The sequence below is a fragment of the Glycine soja genome, chromosome 19 (genome assembly GCF_004193775.1).
Source record: "Glycine soja cultivar W05 chromosome 19, ASM419377v2, whole genome shotgun sequence".
Classification (NCBI taxonomy): Eukaryota; Viridiplantae; Streptophyta; class Magnoliopsida; order Fabales; family Fabaceae; genus Glycine; species Glycine soja.
This window is the reverse complement of record NC_041020.1, coordinates 38,675,353-38,690,093: the sequence shown is the minus strand read 5'-3', so window position 1 is coordinate 38,690,093 and position 14,741 is coordinate 38,675,353. Positions and strand designations below refer to the sequence as shown.

The following is a 14,741-nucleotide window of genomic DNA, read 5'->3' as shown; positions in this document are numbered from 1 at the left end:
AATAAGTGTGTTAGAGAATGTTCTTAATATTTTTCATCTACTTAATTATACATACAAAAGTATAAAAAATAAAAAATAATGAAATGAAAGTTTACATAAATTATGTGCTTGGAGAGATTTGAAGGTGATTAATGCTTATTATAAGATTAAATATCACTTTTGATTTATTATGTTATTTATTTTAGTACATTAAATTTTAAAAATTTTATTTTTATCGTTTATATTTTTAAAAGTTTCATTTTAGTATATTAAATTTTAAAAGTTTTATTTTAGTTTTTTATATTTTCAAAAGTTTCATTTTAGTTATTTCTTTTAATTTTCATTAAAAATTATTAGTGTTTTGTTAAGTTTAAATTTTGAAATAATTAATTTAAAATAATAACGACTAAAAATTGTGTTATGTTCTTAAAATGTATTCAATTAGTTGTTTTCTTAACTTCCTTCATTTTCACACGACAACGCAATACAAACATATATAATAAAACTTTTAAAATTTAATATACTAAATAAAACTTTTAAAATTTAATATATTAAATAAAATTTTTAAAATATAAAAAATTAAAATAAACTTTTTAAAACTTAACAAATCATAATAAAAAAATCCTAAAACATAAAAAAAAGAGTTACATTTAGCCTTACTATAATGGTTGTCCAACTCCAACTCCAACTCATCTAATGTTTGTCCTTATCCAAGTCCAACTCAGCCTCCCACGTCTTTGTTCAGAACTATTCTCATTCATAACATCCATTTTCCTCACAGCTGCAAGCAAGTCTTTGATTTTCCATGGCTATGCATAGGATTCTTCAAAGGGGTCGTCGATTCTTCAATCCTCCACCGCAACTTGTTACTGCTTTCTCAGGTTCTGCTGCTTTTCACGCATTTCCCTCTCATGGGGTTGAATCTCCTCATGTTCGGTAATTCTTCCGGTAACTCGTTTCCTTCTGTTTTCTATGTATTGGTGGTCTACGCGGAAATTGTTTCACGAATGACCCTCTGATTGGAAGATCAGTTTTTTGAGATAATTGCTTGGAGTGAATTGGAATGAGTTTGCTCTTCTCTGGGTTTATTGTTGAAAGTGAAACCATTTGATTGTTTATTGATTTCTGTTTAATTGAATTCTTATTCAGCTGAACTTGAATGTTGTTTTGTTTGGATTGTGAACGCATGCATAGTTCATTCTAGAAGTTGAATTGATGGTTTATTTCGGTGCTTCTGAACAGGGATAGTGAGGATGCACACAGGAAATTTTAGCTTATATTAGTCTATATTAAGTTATGCTGTAATTTGATGTAAAAAAGAAAGAAGTTATGCTGTAATTTGAAGATTTTTCTTGGTAGAAGTAGGATGGGTTGATTATTATGTGAATTTTCGCTAGGTTTGGAGTAAAACCACTCAGATGATGATGAACTATATGTGATCCTCTTTTTCTGCTGTTTACGAGTGTTATGAATGTTGATATATGTGTGGTATTTGGTCACTAGGTAACATACAAATTGATGGGTAGATGGGGGCAAGTTGTATCTTTATGCATGACTTATGTTTGGGAATGATAATGGTATAATGGAATATATACTGCAGAAGGAAATGTTAATGTTGATAAATTAGTGTTTGGGAGAAGTGTAAATGTGTATGTATGCACTGTAGAAAGACTCTAATATAATTATGTATTGTTCAGTTTTACACTTTTACTCCTTGTTGATTTAATTAATTATGAAAGTTTGTTAAATTTTTTTGAGTAATGGCTATTACTTTAAACAATGTTCTTTACTTTCCTAATCTTGAATGCACCAGGGAAATTACAAACACAAGAGAAGTTAAGAATGACTTTGACAAATACCATGTAAAGGGTTTATCTCGATGCCTGAACTGGACTTCAAGGTCAAATGCCAATAGTCAAGCATCCTGCTATGTGGTAAATCGTCATTTTGCATCTGATTGCAATGATATATGCTCAAAGGAGTTCTCAAGTAAGGTGCAGTTGATCTTAAGTATATCATTTTTCCTGTTTGTTATGTATTTTAACTTGAATATGTTGTTAAGCAAGGAAGATAATGCATGCTTAACTTAGTACATCATTATAGCTGTCATGTTGAGCCTATAATTTACATTTCATGAAAAGCCCAAGTCTATTATTTTTCATTTTGATTTCATACATTCAACACTAAAGAAAGTGCAGAAAGCAATAGCCGAACAAGTCTCAGGGCCGGGCCTGACTTCTAACAAGTGATTTATTCGGATTTCGGACAGAACAACATGCACCATGGAATGAATAAAAATTGAAAATAAACGAAGCATGCCAAGCGAAGATTCTAGAACCCCCTTGTATAAACAAAAATAGTATAAAATCAAAAAATTAAAATAGAACCAACATTAACCCTTTGTAAAACCCTAACAAGGGACCTCAAATTTCTCAACAAGAGGCTCTCTGTCAGTGTTCTCTCCCTTCCCTTTGGTGTCGTGTCTTCCAAATGGCGAAGCGTTTGATTCCACTGTTCAATCGGGTTTTGGTGGAGAAAATCGTGCCTCCATCGAAGATCACCACTGGCATTTTGTTACCCGAGAAATCCACCAAGGTTTACTCTCCCAATCCAATTCATTCATACCCTTTTCAATTCCTCCTTTTGGGTCTTCTATTTTCGTCTCAAAATTTCATCTTGGCTTGATTTGTTCATATTTTACTCATTCCATTTTCACTCCTTTTTTTAGGGGTATTTTAGTTGTCCAATTTTCTGTGTGTGATAGTGTGATATGATATCGCACCCAGATGGGTACTAATTAAGCTGATGCATGATGTCCAATTATGAAAGTAATGTGATGTTTTGGTTATTTTGTCTTGTTGAGCATTTCATTTCTTCTTGAACATTTTTTATTCTGAAGATCTCATTCTTGGAGAATTTATGGCTAACAATATATGAAATGCTTCAGCTTCTTACAAGTATTCCAGACTATGTAAAGATAGTGGAAGTTGGTGCAAGGGATGGATTGCAAAATGAGAAGGCCATTATTCCTACTAATGTAAAAGTTGAGTTAATAAAACTGCTAGTTTCTTCTGGGTTGTCAGTTGTTGAGGCGACAAGTTTTGTCTCACCAAAATGGGTACCCCAGGTAAGAGTATATTTATTCTTTATATAAATAATCAATCATTGGTGATTCTCCCTTAATATTGTCATTCTGGCACATTCTTTTGACCCTACTTACATTCTATTTATTACATCTTATATGGCCTGTTATTTGACAATTTAATGTATCCAGAGATATTTGATTAATCTTCTTGCATTTCTCTGATAATTTTGTTTTTTTCCGGGGGGGTGATAAGGAATAATGATTCATCCTTTTCTTTGCTTGACATATGAAGTATTCTTCAATTTTTCTGCAGAAGGTTGTTGGAAAATGAGTGATCATGAAGGTCCATGGCATGAGTTAGTAGCTTAGCTTCTATCAGCTTAAATAAATTTATGAATATAAATTATAAAGTAGGGAAATAAGTGTCTCTCTTTTGTTAATGAGTGTTGTCCTAGTACTGGGTATTTGTTAATGAGTGGTGCTTCCATGAAAATGTGTTTTTTGAGTTTCTGTCTGTTTAAGTTCATGTTTGAGCATTGGTTCTTCAATATCTCTGAGAATGTCAATAAAATTCACATTTTTAGTTACAATGAGCTATTGATTAGCTGGTCCATGAATAGTAAAATGTGCACTTGTAGATAGCGAGCCTTGATGTTGGATTAGATGGCTTGCCTCATACTTGCAAAAGAAACTTTACTGGGTATTGTTGTCATCGTTATACTCGAATATAAGCATGATGTGCATGTTTGAACTTTTAGTAATTAGTGACTTGTTTTTGGAAAGCTTGGAGAAATTGTCAATTTTTCTTCAAAAAAGATTGACCAACTGCACATTCATTCAAACTGATTAATTCAGCTACATAACTGACTAATTGTATGACAAGGAAAAATGTTGATTCTCCAAACTTTTTGCATTCATATGAGGTAATATCTTACAAAGTCACATGTTTTCTTTAATATTTTGAATTGCCTGATTCACCATTCAAATTGCACAATTCAATACAATATGACAAGCTAGCATTTTGTATCAGTATCATGTGATGAATAGCAGATAGCTTTGAGTTGTGTGGCACATGCATGAATTGTTACAATTCCATATCACTAATATAAATTGCTTGATTTAGCAATTTGTTTTTTTTTTCTTTTCTTTTTTCCTTTTCTTGTACCAATTCTCAAATAATAAAATGAAGAGTCAGATAAGCTTAAATGATTAAATTGAAAAGGAAATGAAGGAGCGCTGAACCACCCTATTTGATTATCACATTGCTCTGTTTTTCATCCTTATGGATTAGGGTTTCACTTTCACATACTCACTCATAGTCTTATGACTCTATGCAATCTATATGGTTGTTCCATTGCTTTGTTTTCATTGTTTTGAAAAAGAAGTTTCATACAGTCACTCACTTACTCTATGTGCACCTGGGAGATACACTGAATTGTGACTTATGAGTTCACTTGATTATTTATGTATTATGGGCTTTGTTATTACTTAGCCTGCATACAAGTATCAAGATTCAGTTGTGACTTATGATTTGTTTTGTGAGATTTATGGTTAAGTTGTTTGCAATTCCTGGTTTAAAATGATTACATTGTGATTTATGATTCACAATTCATTGTGTTTTAGAATCAAGCCATTTTTATATAATTCATTTCAAGCTATTTTACGTTGTGTTTCTGAATCTTACGGTTCTATAAAATTTATGATTCACAATTCAAAAATTAGTTTGGCAATTCATGATTTGAATCACAATTACTTGATGTTTTCCACTTCAATTCTTCACATGGTCTATGGCCCGAGGTTGAAGTGTTGGTCATGATTTCTGTTGTGCTTTCAAAATTGTGTTTCAACTGTACACTTTTTTTTACTCAATATTTAATGAAGAATGGGATCCCCTGACCAACTATTTTCTCATATTTTTTACTGAATCCAGTTGGCAGATGCAAAGGATGTACTGGCAGCAATTCAAAATGTTGAAGGTGCTAGGTTTCCTGTCTTGACTCCAAACCTTAAAGTAAGAATTATATTGAATGGTAAAAATGTGATTTTTTAAGAATTTGTGGATGGACATGGTTATCTGAGCCCTTTCTTCCAGGGCTTTGAGGCAGCTGTTGCTGCTGGAGCTAAAGAAGTGGCTGTTTTTCCTGCAGCTTCTGAATCATTCTCAAAAGCAAATCTGAATTCTAGCATTGAGGATAATCTTGCTCGTTGCCACGATATTGCTTCAGCTGCTAGAAGCCTCTCGATCCCAGTTCGTGGGTATAACTTTCAGTTCATACTTGTTCATCTCTACAGTAAATAATGGATAAATTTTTGTGTTTTCTGAAATTTTATGTGTATATACTTCTAGTTTAAACAGAAAGGATTATTGATATATATGGTTCATTTCTTTTATTGGACACATCCTGATTTGAAGACAAGAAGGGACTTAGAATTAAAATTTTAATAAAAATTTTGAAGCATCAGTTGTTGGCTATCTATTTTTCCACTTTGACCTGGATTTATATGGCAGTGTAATGGTTTGGTAATTTAGATTTCAGTGGAAAAATAACCCTGGAGCTGAAATATATTGGCATGTTGACAGATTCATTTAGCTGTAGGATTTATAATGTTTTAGTGGACTCAGGTCAAATGGTAGGCATTAATTTCTATTTAATTTGAAATTGAAATAGACACTGATTTGTTTTGTTTATGACAATATTTGGTGGTATTCTCATCATCAGATTGTTGTCAACCATAAAATCTCCATATTGAACTTACATTTGATTGGATGAGGTCATAGATTGAAAGATGGTTTTGAGTAGAGAGATGGTTTTGCAGATAGTAGAATGACTCCTTGACTCCTAGTTGTCCTTACTAGAATCTACTATCTTTTCCTTGAAATTATTTGAATAATCTTCAAACAGTATTTTGTTAACCTTCACTTTAAATTTCAAAGTCATAATAGTAAATTATATATGATCAGTTGTGTGACTGATTGCATACTTCAGATATATATCATGTGTTGTCGGATGTCCTCTGGAAGGAAATATTGCTCCAGCAAAAGTTGCATATGTGGCAAAATCGCTTTATGAGATGGGTTGCTCAGAGATTTCACTGGGGGATACAATCGGTGTTGGCACACCTGGTAATGTTTCTTTCATTAGCTGTCTCATGTTTTGCAAAGCTATTTTGGCTTTGGCTGCAGTGCTGGTGTATCTATCTCATTTGTTAAAAGGCAATGGATCTTGTTGATCTGACTGATTCGATAATTATATTATAATGTTGTTTCAACTGTGCATATAGAGGATTCTGATTATTAAAAACAATTCTTTAGTTCCATGAGGTCGTTGTATATGTTTTCTAAAAATAGTTCCTTTTTTCTTATTTGAATTGAGATGTGGTATTTTCTGAATGATATATGAGTATCTAAGGAGATAGAGATATTTGAAGTTTGAACTGATAAAAAGGACTTGTCTCTCCCGAAAAGCCATTATCTTTATTAAATCTTGTAACCTTAATGGAAGTTAATGGTAGTTTCCTATCAGCTTTTGTTATAAACAACACAGAACAGAAGACTAACTGATTGTCTGTTGTCAAAATATATACAGTGAAGCATTGTTTAAAGAGTTCTTGCATATTATCTAATATACTTCACTTTTATGGTCCTATGCTGACAGATTTGGTTTATCTTATTTTCAGAGTTTTGACTTTATCTTTTACTCATATTTACAGGTACTGTCATTTCAATGCTTGAAGCTGTTCTTGATGTTGTTCCAACTGACATGCTTGCTGTCCACTTTCATGATACTTATGGTCAGGCACTTTCAAATATTTTAATTTCACTTCAGGTAAATAACTTTTTTGGATGCTGTTGGAACTTGGAACAGCCTGTATGCTTAGGACTTTTTTTTTTATGTTTTTATAATCCCCTCACAGTCACCTGATTGATTACTTCTTCTAAGCAAGATAATATTGTCTTTGCAGTCTAAAATATAACTTTTTCATACTTCATGCATAAACAAGGAAATGCATGTACAACTATCTTGGTACTGCCTGGTAGAAAGAACTGAGAATTCACAACTGTTGTGTTTGTTTCAGAAACAATTCCTACTTGGTTAAATCTGGTCATTTATTTTATAGATGGGGATCAGCACAGTGGATTCATCTGTTTCTGGTCTTGGAGGTTGTCCATATGCCAAGGGTGCAACTGGGAATGTAGCCACTGAGGATGTCGTTTACATGCTGAATGGACTTGGAGTGAAAACAAATGTGGACCTTGGAAAGCTTATGCTTGCTGGGGATTTCATCTGCAAGCATTTAGGACGTGCATCTGGTTCAAAAGCAGCTACTGCTTTGAGTAAAGTTACAAGTCATGCCTCCAAACTATAAGTTACTATAGCTAGTCATGCACCTGCATGATAGGCACATTGTTTGGCCACTGTAGAATATGTATTTATGTTGGTGTTTACTGTCCCGTGGGCCCTGCCTATAGAAAAGAGAGAGCCAGCAAACACAATTGTAATGCTGTTCACTTCTGCTTGTGTTCTGAGTCAGTTTAGTCGCTTTGATTATTGAGAAAAATCACATGTTGAACATGTACTCCGGAACACACTTATAAAATTGCATAGAATGTCCAAGTTCAACAACTGTCATCTTTGACACATTTGCTATAATAAAGTAGTTGAAAAAATCACTATTTTTCATTTCTGGTTTGACCTTTTCCTTTCCTTCGCGAGTTTTTTGGATACAGAAGGGGCTGTCATCCAAATTTTATTTTCTTATATCCAAGATTTGGAAGCTTCTAATGAAGCTTAGTTGGCACTTATGTTACAATGAACTGAAGTGAACTTTATATTATCCAATTTACTGTATGAGATCACGTTATAAATTTATATGTTCCTAATTGTGGCAGTTGGTTATAGCATGTTGCACCAAAGAATTATCCTTATACTTTTTGTTACTGTGGTGCTGGGTAAATTGTTTCTTCCTTTCTGTCAGTCTGCTTTTTACTAGTTTGTGGTAAAGTGTTTTATACTATTCACTCCGTCTGTAAGATTTTCTAACTGATTCATGTTTTTTTAAGAAAAATAATTAATTTAATTAATTATATTAAATTTATCAATTAATTGTATTATTATTTTAAAATTATAATTTTTTTAATTTTTTTTATCTACTTAATTACTTCTCATTAATGTTTAAAGAAAAAATAATTAAATTAAAATATATAAAAAAATAATTAATATATCTAATTTTTTTTTAAAAAATCTTATAAAATAAGACACAGATTTTTGGAAAGGATCTTAGGTATTGAGTGAGTATATTGATACTGATATTGATGTCATCTGTACACCTTACTTCTGGAGCACATAAAGAATCTCATTAACAGGACTAGAGCTACTCACAAGCAAAGTACTAAAATTAGTAAGTAACAAACTAGAAAGACGTTCTGTTCTGTGTTGTCTGCTTCCTCCCTTGATTTTCTCCGGAACAAAGGATCTGTGCACTGTGACAACTGAAAAATTATTAGTAGTTGAGAGTTGTTGATGGCATAAGTCAGACAGTTATTGCACTTTTACATTAACTTAAATTTCAATCTATGCTGTTTCATTAAAATGCCTTAAATGCACTGAGGAGTTTGTCTCCTTGGTATGTTTGACTTGGTTAAATATCACCCTCTCAAACGTACATGGTGAAAAATTATCTGGTGAAAGACAATACCCGACCCAATTGGCAATTACAAAAAGGGAGTTGTCAGGGCATTAGAGAAATTTAAGGGTTTTGGCACAATTATTTTTTTGGGCTCATAGTTGAATGAGTTTGAACATTTTAGGAAAATACATTTATCAGAAATAGAAAAGAGGGCCAAAATAGTTTATCATCAAGAGTACCAAAATCAATAAATTTGATTCATAGAATTAGAAAAATTTATTTCACAAAAGGGGAAAAATATAACAATTTTAATGTTACTTTATATGTTATGCCTTCATATATTAGTTCATATTTAGAGTTGTCATTTGAATTGATGACCCAACCTAATGGTTCAATGGGTTGGGTTGGGTCAAATTATCAAATTAGAAGCCCAAAAATAATTGAGCCAATTTGATCTGGTATTTTTTATTATATTTTTTCTTTTAAAATTCATATAAATTTAGGCAAAAAATACGGCCAATTTGGCTTGACTTGGTGAGCCAACAAAATTCATATAAAAAATTGGACGAAACCAGATCAATTAACTTTTCATGCTTTGGCCCACTAAGTTAGGTCAGATCCATTTTGATAAACTCTAGTTATATTAAATCTCTAACACCTCTTATGAGAGAATGAGATTATTAAGTTCTAGATAATTTGATCAAATAAACTCTAATAGCATATCATGAATCAATAAACACATTGTTTAAACTGTTAGATGTTAGATAAGGACACATGAATTACTTGAATCACCATTTTTCTAGTGTGATCGCAAGGTTTGGTTAGGCTAAATCTTTCTGGGTCTTGCTTTATAATCTTTTTACCAAAACATAAAAGGCTTACTCATAGATTACAATTCTAATTCACAAGTGATTTTTCTTTTAAAATAACTATCCCAAACTCGTATACAGCACTCACGTAAATAAAATTATTGTATTATTTTGGTCAAAATAATATTATTTTAGGGTAACAATGGACAGTATACGTCCGTGTATCAAACTGTTTGTAGTACTACCTTCTTTTTAAATGGTCAGAGCCCACGGATCCGATCTAAGGAAAACTAGAAACTTTCCTTAATGAATTGATGGTAAGTTTAATTTCACCATTATTATCATTATAATTTTGTTAATTATTACTTTAGGATATTGGTTAAGAAATTAAAAAATATATTTATTGTAAAAACATAAGAGAACATAAAAAAATTACGAGAAGTACAATTTTACGTATCTTAATAAAAAAATTGTTTAATTTTTTAACTAAAGTTCTAAAAATACTAATTAATATTTGCCTAATCTTATATATTGAATGCTATTCCATTCAGTAAGCCTTAATATCACAAATTAAGCAGTTGTACCTAATTCTCCCCCGTTTCCCATATTTTATTAAATAAAGCTTGTAAGGAATAATTTTCTTCTGCATATATTATATAGGTGTCCAAGTACTTTCCTGTCTCCAGCAACAAATCCAGCATGCAAATGCCATATGGAGAAATTAAAGATATCATTACTATATTTGTGATATAGACAATTAATGGACCCTCCTTTCCTCTCTCTGTGCCAGTGCATTGGGTAAAAATGCTAAATTTTCTCCATCCTAGTTCCACTACTACTACTACTACTAGCATTGCAAATCTTTGCTCTAGTGTGTCCTAGTTGTCCTGAAATGAGTCTCTTTTTTTCACCCAACTTGCCTTATAAAAATGAGAGTGAAATTGAGCTCTAGATTCAAATGAAATGAAAAAAAAATAAAAAAATCTCTTGTCCTCTCAAGTGCCATTAATGCTTGCTGGTTCCATTTCATTAAAGATACTCAAATGAGTCTCTCTGAACGTGGAACCTTACTTTAAATGCCAGCCTTGTCGTGTGCATTTATGCTTACTGTGACATTCTGTTGCCCGGAAAATGACTTGACATGCTCGTGAGGTGATCTAATAATATATTGCCTTGCTGAGAGATTTGTGTTTTTCTTTCTTCTTTTTTTATTTTTCATGCACACTACTCATTAGCAACTGTTAACAAAATTGTCATTTTTTTTTCAAGTTTCAACATTTCAAATCTTGCTCTTGTCCCATGCATTCATTTTAGGATATGATCCAGGTCCTATGTGGCCATATGTGCCAATGTTATGTAACGTATATAATTCTAGAATTTTCGAACGAGGGTACGTTTAAAATGATGATGTGTTAATTAATTTAACGCCACAATTATTGTTTGAAAATTCTATAACATCAATTTTATTATTTCAACAACTTGACTCATGCATAGATTTTATATTCATAATTTAAGACTCTAGATTTTAAAATGCGTACATGTATTTAATTTATCATAATTTCAATAATTATTATTTTTAATGAACAATGTGTTATATCTTTTTATTATTTTTTTAAATATTTTATAAAAAAGATAACTATATTTAACATTTGAAAATATTTAAAAAGTAATCAATACATTTTGTTTTTTATTTTTTATTTTTCTCCCATAATACTCTAAGGTGTTTTTACAAATTTTGGTCCTTTGATTCAATTATAAAAACAATTTTTTTATTGAAATTTAGTCACATTTAAAACTTATTATTCCTTTCAGAAGTATATTATTTTAAGGTCAACAAATTATGCTTCCATAAGCTTAAGTGTATGTTGTAAATTAAATTACATCCGGTTGAATTTAATATATATATATATTTGAACTACTACGTACTAGGAAGATTAGGAAAGGACTAATTTGAGGTGGCGATGGCTTATAATCGATTAAAATAATTACTGCTCTCAACAATTTGCTGCTCGAAATTGACAGCGGATTTATTTTAAGTGTGCATTAAATGTCAAATTTGGCTGTTTGTGCAGTCTCCATAATTCTGATGCAATTGGAGCCAAATAGAAATTGTTCACACTGTGCAAAAACAGTTTGAATGATGAAAGACAAAACATCTGTTCTCAAAATAATTGTATGATCTGTACCCAAAAAAATTATTGTATCTTCTATAATATGGCAAGAAGCCAAGAAGGATGTCCTTAAAATGAAAACCTTATCACTATTAATTATTGCACTTATTGATGATTAATTTAAGGTTAAACTCAGATTAAAATGTTTTAAACATTAATTACAAAGGAAAATTGTTTTAGATTATGGATAGCTAATGAAATTAATGATGAAACTTAAATAAATTGAACATGATTTATGTATATATAACCAAAAAAAAATTACGGACTAGTTGAGCCGTAAATATTCACATATGTATGCATTAATTAATTTTATAATTAAGCATGAATTTTATTTTTTTTCTCTTCCAGTAAGTGGATATATGGTTGGCATAGGCAGAATAAAAAAAAAATATGAAACTTGCGTGGGGCCTGGCTCATAATCACGAAAGAGAAATTAAGATGACTGGACGGCTGTGGACATTTGATTCTTGCTCAGCTTCATGATTAAAAGTGTTATTGTAGGTTGAAAATTTTTATGCAGATCCGTGGCTCAGAATTCATCTCATCACATGCACGGTTGATTTCACAAGAATCACTGTATATAGGACATTAGGACACCTTTAATTTTTTTAACTTTCTCGATGAAATTATATGTTGACTAATTTTCGGGCCCCAATAATACACATATATATATCTACATATTGCCATAAACCTGAGTACTTTGTGAAATTAAGGTTTAATTTTTAGCTGCAGGTAAACTTTATGGTGGTACGTACCAAACCAGCTAGTAGAACTATACATATTCTGGTCATGTAGATCATTGTATAATTAAGATAAATTTAGTGGTTCAAACAGTAAAGTTTTCTTAGTGTATTCATAAAAAAAAAATTAGCGAAGACAAAAAAAAAGGATCAAACTTTGCTGTCACCAACGAAATGGGCATTTTAGCAAAGAGGGTCAAGTTTAAAATAAACTTGTTAGCATTATTCCACATAGAAAAATCAAAGTAATAAAAACACAGACAAACATATAAACTTATGAATAATTGTAATAAGGAAAATGTTTTTTTTTCTTTCTTTTGGAAGAAATTAATTATTTTCGTTCCAGTACAGAAAATTGAATCAAATTAAAAAGGGTTTTGATTACAAGGCAATAAATGTAAGTAAATAAAGTTACTATCACAATATTCATTACTAAATAATGTATTATTATTGTCATTTACATGCGGGCTAGCCAGCCATACACACTTTCTTCTGTAAGCCAGCAAGACCTTAGCTAAATATAGAAAACCTGATGATGTCTGCGATGAGAATCCTGAAGCATGCAAACAAATTAACACATCCATCATCATGGCATTACCTTACCCTTACCTAACCAAAAGCACTTCAATATTCGCTCCAACAACAAGGCACAAAAAAATAATAGTTTTCATATATCTGAAAACTCATCATCATCATCCTATATACGATATCTTCAAAAATAGTTTTAACTATATTCTCTCATCATCACAATATAATCTCAACCCTAAGAATTTTTCATATACATCTGTACTGAACTTAATTACCGGGGAGGAAAAGACTTATAAAGCACCAAAAATGCTTTCAAAATGTAATAATAATATAATGAAAAAGAAAAGGAGAAAAAGAGAAAATTAAGAAAACTAGGATTTGATTTGAGGACACGAAACATTGTGGATATGTCTCTTCAGGTAACTTATCTGTTGTGTAGAGGATTAGGTCCTGTGTACACTTTCCTTTTGTCTGCACCAAAAACTTGGTCTCCATCTTTTTGTGCATTGTTTCCTTGAAGGCCAGCACCATGGAAGTTATTAGAGGGTTTGAATTTGAACTCATCATCAGAAGAAGAACCACCTTTGAGTCTGTCAAATCTGGTTTTTCTTGCTGCTGCGTGACATGGGGTGGTGCTCAATAACAAGAGCAGAAGAAAGAGGATAACACAACTCATTTTTTGTTGGTTGTTTCTCTTTACACAAATCATCGCATAGGGGGAATGTGGTGCTACTACACTACACACTTGTGCTTTTGGTTTTGCTATTTTATGTGTGGAAGAGAGATGAAAATGAAACTAATTAACCACCTTTTGGTTGTGGTTATGTTATCAAGAAAACAAAAAGAAGCCTTTTGGTTTTCTGTAGGAGCCTAGGAGTTTGAAGAGTAGGAAAGTCAATGCAAGGAGAGAGCCAACATAACATGCATAGAACTTGCTGCAAGTCTCCTTAGTATATAGAAAAATGTTTGGTACAGATTTCAGAGCCAAGTTTTTTGTTTTTGCTGAGAAAGAAAGTGAGAAACACTAAAACTCTAGGCTCTAGGCAAAGACAAACACAACACCACAGCACAGCTCAGTGAGAGAAACTAATACAACTCATAGCAAGAGAGAGAGAGAGAGAGAGAGTTGGCTTGGTGGTGTTCAGTACTGTGAGTAGAAGAGGGAATGAGTAAGAGAAGAATGAAAGACGGAGAGAGATATGGGGTTTTGAGTTTCTTAAACTGAGACTCATGTGAGATGAATCATTTTGTTAATCTACTTTTTCAAGAGATCAGCTAAATATTTTTTTTAACACACTTTTTCCTATTGGCTGATTTTTTACTATTATTGTAAAATTATGAGTGAAACGTACTCTTATAAGACATTTGGATATCAATCATATACATTAATAAAAGTAATTAATTCAATTGATTTTATTGAAATTTTAAAAAAATATTATTAATGTATTAATTTTGTTTTTATTAATAATTATTAACTTGTTATGTATGAATGATATGAAAACATTAAGGAGATATTTTTAGGAGAGAAGTTTTTCTTGAAAATCATGATTTACAAAAATTGTGTTTGTTGAAAATAAATAAAATTTATTTGATTAATGAAAGATAAGTTTTTTAGGAATTAAATAGTTATTCAATATTTTTATCATATTAAATAATTTAATAAAAAATACGATGATATTTTTATTGTTGTAAAAGAAAAATTACTAAAAAAGTAAAATTCTCACATTTTTTCATAGAAAAGTTTTTGTTTGAAACTCATTTAAAAACGTTCATAGAAAGCATCATTTCCCATGTATGTTAT

The 14,741-nt window shown here is 31.2% G+C and overlaps 1 protein-coding gene across 3 annotated transcripts; it reads left to right on the top strand.

Annotated features, from left to right (window-relative positions):
- Nucleotides 1–689: 689 nt before the first annotated feature.
- LOC114400644 (hydroxymethylglutaryl-CoA lyase, mitochondrial-like) lies at nt 690–7,746 on the top strand. 3 transcript variants are annotated; one of them, XM_028363192.1, is made up of 8 exons: nt 690–915; nt 1,793–1,973; nt 2,927–3,106; nt 4,995–5,075; nt 5,157–5,320; nt 6,052–6,188; nt 6,776–6,891; nt 7,142–7,270. In XM_028363192.1, the coding sequence occupies exons 1-8, from the start codon at nt 785–787 to the stop codon at nt 7,160–7,162; spliced, it is 1,011 nt and encodes a 336-aa protein (XP_028218993.1). In that variant the 5' UTR covers nt 690–784; the 3' UTR covers nt 7,163–7,270. The 3 variants fall into 3 exon arrangements, with proteins under 3 accessions (XP_028218993.1, XP_028218991.1, XP_028218992.1); XM_028363190.1 differs by having other exon boundaries at nt 693–915; nt 7,184–7,746; XM_028363191.1 differs by lacking the exons at nt 690–915; nt 1,793–1,973 and adding an exon at nt 1,995–2,574 and having other exon boundaries at nt 7,184–7,746.
- Nucleotides 7,747–14,741: the final 6,995 nt, after the last annotated feature.